Source organism: Cupressus sempervirens, chromosome 9 (genome assembly GCF_028749045.1).
Source record: "Cupressus sempervirens isolate cs-2001-9-10 chromosome 9, ASM2874904v1, whole genome shotgun sequence".
In the NCBI taxonomy this organism is placed as follows: domain Eukaryota; kingdom Viridiplantae; phylum Streptophyta; class Pinopsida; order Cupressales; family Cupressaceae; genus Cupressus; species Cupressus sempervirens.
In genome coordinates, this window is record NC_143126.1 from 195294818 (window position 1) to 195305011 (window position 10194).

General features: G+C 38.4%; 1 protein-coding gene across 1 annotated transcript; it reads right to left on the minus strand.

Annotated features, from left to right (window-relative positions):
• Positions 1-1003: 1003 nt before the first annotated feature.
• On the minus strand, positions 1004-4677 carry LOC149538150 (heterogeneous nuclear ribonucleoprotein 1-like). The gene is made up of 2 exons (XM_089799532.1): positions 4032-4677; positions 1004-2468 (listed from the first exon to the last, which is right to left on the minus strand). Exons 1-2 carry the CDS (start codon positions 4251-4253, stop codon positions 1326-1328), a joined length of 1365 nt encoding a protein of 454 aa, XP_089655658.1. The 5' UTR covers positions 4254-4677; the 3' UTR covers positions 1004-1325.
• Between the last annotated feature and the right edge of the window lie 5517 nt (positions 4678-10194).

A 10194-nucleotide genomic window follows, 5' to 3' on the forward strand; every position in this document is an offset into this window, starting at 1 on the left:
ATGTATACAAAATCCATAAAATCCATGACAAAAAATGTTTTCAAACATGTTTAAACTAAAACAAGTCTATAACTCAAGCTCTAGCTCAGCCTCTGCCTCAGAGTAATCTGTCTGCCTCCTACAAAGACTCTCACTTCTCCTCTCTTCTTCTCATAACAAGCAAATATAAAAGGAAGACAACTACTTTTTAATTATTTTGTCTTTTTACAAAAACAGCTCGCTGTTGCCGCCTACTGGGTCACAGACCACAGATTTGGCAACTCAAGGCATTACCCTCCGAGCCATGGTGAGTCATGCGGTCAAAGGCCATGACCTGTCAAGTCATGATGATGGATTATGAAAACCAGTCTAGCACTGTGCAGCTCATTGACCTGCACTACTCAGACAACTCGCCACATGTTTTGGAACAATGGTATAAACCAGAAATGAAAAAATAATAAGGCAAAAGGAATTGGAAAACCCTGCTGGGACACAGTGGCCTCAATTTCATCAAACAGGGATGATGAACTCATCGAATTCCATAGAAATCTTTTCTTGATTGTACAAATTCATCCACCAAATTTTATAAATAAATGACATAGCCAAAGAAGCACCTGATGCCAGACAGAACAGAAACTATAAAAGGTTAACAAAACTTGCATTCCAACCATTAGAGTGTACCATAAAGCATCAAAGTGTTCAACAACATGATATATATTTCTTGCCAGATTGTTAAATGTGCATATTACTCTCATGGCATCATACACAATAACCCTGTAGCATTCTTGTTGATTATGCAATCTTTACTTGATACTTGAAAAGAAAATATATGGCATGACATGACGAAAAAAGCACGAGACTATTAAAGCATGCAACAAATACCACGCCTGCAAAAGAAAGCAATATAACATAATACCAAATTTCAAATGACAAATTTGATATCACAGACCCCAATAATGCATTCCTTTCCAAAAGAATTTCATAAAAATGGAAGCACAACAAACAATGGACAAGTTCTTACTAATTGAACAGTTAAAACCTATGTTCTCATAGCATTAACAACTCAATCCACTTGATGAACTTTATATGAAACAATACTCCCAAAATATCTACTACCTATCTGATAGAATACAATGTCCTAGTCTTCCAAACAAAATACTGGTGTGCCCTATTCAAAACAGTGTCATGTGATTGAAACTACAGCTTTCTGAACTATTTGCCTTATGTCTACACCATCAAAAGGCAAAAACAAGAGGAAATTTGATTCACTGCCAATTATATGACAAAACCTCTGGACAGAGAAAAATATTGTTTACAGGAATATCAGAATGAGAGGCATTAGAAATTTAGCCTGTGCGATCAGGATATGGCCTAAAACGTGCATCTGGGCCTCTCTGAATCTGCCTTCCAGATGCACCATAATTCCCTCCATAACCAGTTTGGCCATTTGTTGTCCCATCAGCACCACCAAAGCTGCCAACTCCAGTTGAAGGATCATTGCCACCAGACTTCCATGCAGTGTTCAAGTACCCTGGAGTGCCATGTGAAGAATCCTGATAGCCACTGCCACCTGTTCCTGTGTATGGGCCACCTGCAGGGGCAGCAGCACCCCCACCACGCCCATAGCCAACAGGAGTGCCACCAGAACTATAGGTTCCATCTCCATAAGGATTGGCAGGTGCACCTCCATAACTAACTGCTGCACTAGGACTCTGTGCACTACCAGAGCGGCCATAACCAGCAGCTGGATTCACCCCATACCCTGCAGAATTAGGACCAAATCCAGCACTACCCCATGGGCTTCGAGGAGCTACCACGGGTCCATTACCATAGCCTCCAACAGCTGGACCACTACCATAACCTCCACTTGGAGATGGGACAGGAGGGACAACATTTCCATAGCCATAACCTACTCCAGGATTCCCATAACCACCACCACCTCCATACCCTCCATTCATATAACCACCTGCCACAAAACTCCCTTGCGGTGGTGTTGGAGCAGCATAACCAGTAGGAGCATACCCTGCATATCCCCTTCCAGCCCCCGCAGTAGCATTTCCATACCTGTTATTGTCCATACGACCATAATTGCCACCCCTGCCCCCAAATCCTCTGCCCCGACTACCTGTGTTGCCCTCTTTAGGAACTGCCCGCTTAACCTCAACAAGTTTATCATGCAGTTCATGGAAACTCTTCTGCGCCACAGCCTCCACAGCATCCTCTGAATCAAAAGTAATAAATCCAAAACCACGTGGCCTCTGTGTGCCACTGTCATACATAACTACAACATCTGTTATATTACCAAACTGCTCAAAATACTTTCTGAACTCATCTTCTGTTAGAGTTGATGGTAAGCCCCCAACAAAAATCTTTTTGGTCCTTTGTGCGAAACCCTGGGTAGGTCGAGCATTCAAACTCCGGGGGCCTCCAAAACCCTGGTTCTGTTGTGGCTGCTGCTCACTTCTGGGGACAGCCTTCTTTGCCTCCACCTAAACATTCCAAAAGTAAGAATAACTTAATGGTAGCATTCACAATAATCAAGCATTATCTCCAATTTCCACGGTGCAAATATTTTTTAAATAAATATTTTTTTGTGAAAACTGCATTACAACTCACTGTAATCAAATTTTGTTTTAACAATGAGTACGCGATCCAACTTCATTAGATGTAAAATCTGACAGTAAAGCATTTTAGGCTTCCTTAGATAATAGTCTTGCAAAGAAAAGTCCTTGATAAAAACTGTAGTTGGAGAGAGAAAGAACTCAATCTAGTTTCAAATAGAAATCTCTTTGAATAAAATTGTGAGGAAAAGCCTGAAAGGAACCCCATGGTTTTAAGTTAAAATGGTTGTTGGGCAAAAACTGTAGAAAAGGAATAAAAGATTCAATATTGTTGCACGTAAAACCAGATCTTAATTAGATAAGGTGTTTGAGTACCTGAAACACTGAAAAATTATTGTTATATTTGACTACTTCTTGTCCCTACTGATGATGAATATGGATTTTATACACATACAGGATGAAAGCTCTGAACAATTTCACACATTATAGTGATGCTTTTGTAGATTGACAGGGTTCAGCTTTCATCAAGTGTCAGACAGTTCAATACCTATGGTTACAAAACTTGAATAATAAAATGGCCGATAATCTGGCTAATGTAGATGGTTGGTGAAGGAATATAAAAGCTGTTCCAAGTTTTCTGGGTTGCAAATGGGAACATAAATGCTCATCACATATATGAATAGTTGATCTCGAACTGTCAACTAAGACGGTCAGCTTTGTCCTCTAGAAAAGTAAATAGAAAGAAATCTCATACATGCCGTCCCCTCATACACAATAGTTCAGCATATTAGTCAAGGATTTAGGCAGATTGGGAAGCTTTGATTTGATTGACTAGGTCAAAACCTGTGGGTAAAAATTATGAAATATATATAAGGGTAAACGATAGGCTTCATCTCGTGTAACAGACATAAAGCTACGACAATCCATAACAATTAAACCTGACAAACAGAATGCTTCAAATGATATTCCCCCAAACAATTTGGAATGAATTGTCACCATTCATATACCCAGGTTTTCTGAATCGAGGGTGACAACACCATTCACACATTGTTCTTTCATTATATTGGGCAATTTGAGTGTCCATAAGAAACAATCTTCAAAAAAATCATTTTATTAAAAAATGTTTGAGAAATTTAAGTTCCAAGATATCCATTGTGATAAGTTCACCTTCAATTGCATGTTGGGCTGGGCCTAATGGTTCAAAAGAAACGTTTCAGTGAGCAAGACCAAGGTTCAATTCCGGTTTGAAAACTCACTCCGTGTAAGCTACAAGGATTCAACAAAAAAAATATTGACCTCCTCTAGACATTCAGTTTTTATTTTATTTTAAAGTAAGTTTAACCTAGTTGTTCAACAAACCCGTACCGTCTGACAAACTATATGACCTCATGCCGGACCACAAGTCGGAATTTCAAAAACACCAACGCAGTTTTTCACTTGCATATTTTGAAGACTATTCATTTTCATTTTCATATGAAGACTGAAATTTACCGCTCTGCCTGCGATGACGTGTTTGTCTTGGAGTACGGTGTCGACAACATTAGGGTCCGCGAAGACTACAAAGCCAAAGCCCCTGGCGCTCCCCGTATTTCGATCGCGCATTATAACTGCATCTGCAACTTCACCATACCGTTTGAAGTGTTCCCGTAGGGTGTCTTCCGTCGTCTCCCATGATATCCCGCCTATGAACAGTTTTCCCTGGTCCGAGTCCATTTCCAGGGGTCCGAACCCTACGCCTCCCTTTGAAATTACGGAGAAATATATAAATACAGTACAGCTAGGGTTTTTCAAAAACCCCGTCACAACTGTGATTCGAACCTGCGACCTCGACAAACTTTCAAATATTCGATTAATGAATCCGGGAGCAGAGAAAAAGGGGGAAAAGGTGTAAAGGAATTTCTACAAATAGGTTCGCGATACTTATCGACTCAGCAATTCAACCGACGGTCGGGATGATGCAGTTTCTTGGGCATCCAACGGTTAAATTTAGGAGTTCGTGACGGGAGTTATATACAACGTTAATCGGTAGCTTTTCAGCCGTGTTTTATTATTATTAGTATTAGTATATTGTTAAGAGTTCATGTATGTTAAATTTTAAAGCGGTTGGGAGATCTAGCGGGAAGAACACCTAAAAAATATCTTGGCCGTTTGAAAAAAATGTTGTAATATCTAATAATGACTATAGGTAGTGCCATCTCCCCCAAGATCCATTATCTTAATCCTTTGGAAGACATTTATCAACTCTATAGATTAATGTTCCCCTTGCATGCATGCTGGAGGAGAGGAGCGGGGCCCTACTAGACTATAGATTGGATGTCCTTCCTACTATGTTATGTAAAGGGTCTAAAGGGACAAAGTCCTATCTTTCCTATTAGCTGGGGTTTGGGGCACCAGTGGGGCCCTACTATTTGCCCTTTCCCTTTATAATAGTACGAGTAGGCCCCTATAAGTTGTAGAGCCCACCCTGCATGCATACCCAATGGCCAGTTGGTTGGGAGGGAGTTATAATTGGCCCCACCCATTACCCCCTAGCCAATATGCGCTACTCCTATGGAAAGGAGGGGCTAGAGTTGCAAAGGTAAATAACTATTCAATTAAGGACCCCAAGCACATACATCTATTATGAACAAGTATCCATTCATCATCCCACATAAAAGGATATTGCCCATATCATGTTTGTTCGCTAACGTGAAGCGAGGGGTTGAGCCTAAATAAACTGGCGAACTGGAATAAGTCACTTTTGAAATCGTACTCCTCACTCATGTCCAACCCCCTACTATCTATAAGGCCTAAATTCTCTTCAACCATTAGGACTTAGTGGTAAGGGCATCCATAAGATTGATTTGGAATTGATCGGATAGGGGAATGGATTACTCATTCTTTATTCCATTGGGGATAGGTGTGTGAGAACTATGATCATCACACATTTGCCAATGCCCTAACTCTAGATGGTACCTACGAGATTCAGCCAAGTGGCCTCTTCATTCATGATGACTGCTCTGAAAGAGGGAAAAAGGAGATTGAGGGGTCATAAATGAAATGTCCCCTTGCATTTAGGGCGGCGTTCTATGAATTGAATACCCCCCACCACCACCACTTCCCCCTATAATTAAAGAGGGTCCTCCCCCTCTCTCTGTCTTTATAGTCTATAAGTAGTGATGCATCAACTTCTGGGAGTCATAACTTTTGATTCGGATATAGGTTTTGGCTAAAATTTTACAAGCAATTGCATGAGGAGTTATTTAGATTGTTGATGAGTTTAGCTGAATAGGTGGTCGTTTTGACATTTTTTGAGAGCTTGAAATTTCATCTTGACCTCCGAACTTGGATTTTTGTGTTTTTTTCCAATTTTTTAGAAAGTTGTTTTTGTAGTAAATCTGAAATCATATTCTTGATTTCATAGATTAGTTAGCAATTCATCTTTCCTTAGTTGGGGGCTTTTCTTGGGAAAAATCGAGATTTGTAGGATGGGTTTTCAAAATTACCAAAAATGGAAAAAAAAATCCCAAAAATCTGCCAAATTTGGTAATATTTGAAATTGTAATAAGGAGTCATTTTCTTTCATTGTAAGCTAGAGTAGGAGTTGGAAAAGTTTAATGAAGAATCTAGTATTCTGAAATTTTTGTGTTGAGTAATTTTTTGAGTTGTTGTTTGAAGGGTTTGGGCTACATCAGGTAGTCCCCTTTATCTAGCTAGAATTCCCACCATGCTTTTCTTGGGGCCCTAATTCAATAGGGGGACTGTGAGGTTAAGAGCACCTTATGGATAGTTTGGTGCTCGTGCAAGGGCATTTGGTTCGTTCGATTGGCAAGAGAGAGGTGCATGCATGGCAAGACTATCAACCTTCATTTGCTTTGCGAGCATCGCACATGCAACACATAGGAAGTCAAAGGTCTGAAACCCCCTTGTTAGTAGTAGCAGATCCATCTCCATACCCGCTTGGCTATCAAAATTATACTAAATCAATATCTTTTTTTATGGAAACATCTCAGCATATATATATATATATATATATATATATATATATATATAGTGGATTATAAAGTTATGAGAAAACTAGAAGCTTATGTTTGGGTGTCAAACCTGGTCCAAACAAGCCTCCAAGGGTTTGTGTGAGGCCTCAACCTAGCCCATCATAGTACTTTATTTACATTTCAGATACTTTATATTTTGAGACCTTATTATATGTTGGACCTATTTTGGATTGTTTTTCAAACTGTTTTATTTTATGGAATGCTTTATTTTTACGATGATTATTATGATGTTAGAACTTATTGATGATGTTTGATGATTGTTTACATGCATGTACTTGGTTGGTAATTTTATTGAGGAGTATGAAATTATGTTTGAATGCAAAGATTAGATGGATCATATGTTTGAAAATCATGAAATGTTGCAAATGGTCATATCATGCTTAGTTGATTTTGCTAGTATTATAGAAATGGAAAAATGTTATTTGAAATTCAATTAAGATATATTTTATGTTTTGATTCAATTACGAATATAAAATTAATTTAGGATTTATATATGCATATGATTTATATATCTTGGACTACTGATATACAATTTGAGTGTGCAGGAAATATAACCATGGTAAAATGGAGAACCAAGATGTAATGATCCCATCTTTTGGCCTTCACGTTCTCCAAAGTCTAAGTGGAGGATAAGAAGAAATTAAATTAATTTCTTATAAAGTCATTCAATTAAAATTAAAAGGTGGCTTTATATTTAATTAATTTAATTAATTATTGTATTACAAAGGAGATGCGTCTAGAGTGTGTATTAATTATTGGAAAGGTGGAAGCCTCTAGAAGCACAATTAATTATTGCAAGAGAGGAGTTTCTAGAGAGTGCATTAATTATTGAAAGGGGGAAGCTTCTAGCACTTGCAATTAATTAATGTTTTAGTTCTTTCTAGAAGGGTGAAGGAATAGGATAAATAGGGGTGAGAGTCTCATTGTTTAGCAGGAGGTTATTGTATCGGATGATTATGACTTGCATTTGATAAGAGCTCGGATGTGTGAATCACACTCTTTTTTGGCAATAGAGGACGTTCATTCTCTGTTGTAACATTCTAGACGTCATTCTCTTAGGGTTTGGCCTTTGGAATACATCTCTTTGTACTTGATTGCAACATTTTTAGAATTAATATAATTTCAGCAGTTGATTCAGCTTTTGGGCATTCCTGGGTGTCCATTACAGATTTGTAATGATCCCATCTTTTGGCCTTCACATTCTCCAAAGTCTAAGTGGAGGATAAGAAAAAATTAGGGCCAAAATGAAGTTGATTTACTCAATTTCAGGCATACTTACTATTTTTAGTAAGTCGGCAGGACACAGTGCAGGTCAATTTTGGTGATTGGATTCGATACTCCTCGGTGAGAGCTTTCCGATGAGCTCTCACTCACATTATTCGGAGTCCGATTGCTAATACATTTTAATGCCTGAAGTTTTATTAAAGTAACGTCTAATTTAATTGTAAAATATTAAAATGTTACTTTAATATTTATTTTATGGTGATGTGTACCCAAGGGAGACATAAGGGGTATTTTAATATATGTTTTATATATTACACATCTTTTATCCCACATTGCCCATATGAGTTGAGTGGACCCTTGAAAATAGAATAAAAGGAAGCATTTGTGACTTCATTAGACAGGGTTGAATAAGAGAAGAAATTGGTGTGTGAGTTGCAGCTTTGTTCTTGGCATTTGAGGACGTCTATCCTCTCTTGTAACATTCTAGACGTCATTCCCTTGGGGTTTGGCCTTTGGAATTCTTTCTTATTGGCTTCATTATCAGGCAGTTTAGTTGCATTTCCGGCTACAGGCAGATTTGATATTTTGCTCATATCTTCTTCACTACTTGTCTGACGCTTATGCCGCTTGGAGGAATGGTATTAGGAAGGTAGTGGACTGATTGGAGGACAAAGTATTGTAGTAGCAAGTTCGTAAGCATGGGCTGGAGTATTATGTCAATACTGCTGAAGTAATTAGTGAGTTGTTAAATCTGCCATGTATTTGGTTTTATGAATTCTGAAAATAACATTTTATTAGCAGCCGTTCATTTCCACTTTGCATATTATTGTAGTTTCTTTCTTTTTTATGTTGTATGATACCAATTCCATGCACGAAACACAACAAACAAATAAACGTTTGATTTCCGGAGTTATAAGGGGCTTAAAACATTAAACGGAGAAATAAGAGGTTGCATGCAAACTATTCGACAAAATTCCTTTCAGCAAATTGGTTTAGTTTTTGGGACATCTAGGGGTGCCCATTACAATGGTATCAGAGCTTCCTTGCAAAGTCTTTCATAAAGTTATAACCGGTGGGTGCCCATTACAGTGGTATCAGAGCTATAAGTCCTGCCATCCTGTGGAGATCATATTGATAGCTAGATAAAGATGTATATTAGTCCAGATCAAGATGTGATGTTCAGACAGTTATTGGGTACATTAGAGAAGGGGCAACATATGCAACAGGAGCAGAATAGGCGAATGGATATGATGTTGCAGCTTATGGCTAGAGAGATGCGCATCAACATTGATGATTTGTATGTTGCTCCAGAGCAGAAGGTAGTCAATTTCTCAGGTGGGATCGAGACACATATAGAGCCAGCCAGCTATGATGTTGGTGATGTGGGCATTTCGGCAGAGTCAGTAGAGACATGCGTGCGAATTCAGGAGACCACATATGAAGCCTTGTCAGGGGATGATGACGTAGCAATAGTGGAATTAGGAGAATGCGAGGAGACTATCATATCAGCAGCCACTTCTATGTCAGTTGAAGCATCCAATGAGGAATTTAATGGTATAAATGCAGTGGTTGATGTATTTTCTAATAAAGCCACACATGTTAATGATTATGAGTTTTCATCAACTACAAATTCAGTTCAGTTTTCTCTTGCAGCAGTTAATGTTGTTCCTATGTCCATATATTTCGATGCGGCAACACCTATTGTTGATACAATTAGCATGAGTACATATGGTTCACCTACAACTACATCTTTTTCAATGCATGATGGTGATAATATGCATTCCAGTCCAATATATATTATGTGGGTGGATAAAGGGAAGAAGACGTTTCATAGATCTTCTATGGAGTTGCCTTATGGTGACATTCTGACTTCATCAGCACAAGTTTTGAATGCTAGGCTACAGGGGTTGGTCCTGAGGATGCGGATTTGCAGTTGGTTTAACTTCCATATGGATATCACCTATTGGGATCCAAGTGGAGGTTGGAGTCCATTATGTTACTTAATTGCTTGAGGACAAGCAATTTCAAGGAGGGCGGATTTGTAATGATCCCATCTTTTGGCCTTCACATTCTCCAAAGTCTAAGTGGAGGATAAGAAAAAATTAGGGCCAAAATGAAGTTGATTTACTCAATTTCAGGCATACTTACTATTTTTAGTAAGTCGGCAGGACACAGTGCAAGTCAATTTTGGTGATTGGATTCGATACTCCTCGGTGAGAGCTTTCCGATGAGCTATCACTCACATTATTCGGAGTCCGATTGCTAATACATTTTAATGCCTGAAGTTTTATTAAAGTAACGTCTAATTTAATTGTAAAATATTAAAATGTTACTTTAATATTTATTTTATGGTGATGTGTACCCAAGGGAGACATAAGGGGTATTTTAATATATGT

What these genes read in the sequence shown, in the direction of transcription:
- LOC149538150 (XM_089799532.1), bottom strand. Translation starts at nt 4,253, where the DNA reads ATGGACTCGGACCAGGGAAAACTGTTCATAGGCGGGATATCATGGGAG. An exon ending in ACGTCATCGCAGGCAGAGCG is followed by an intron (nt 2,469 to 4,031) that starts GTAAATTTCAGT and finishes TGGAATGTTTAG; the next exon opens with GTGGAGGCAAAGAAGGCTGT.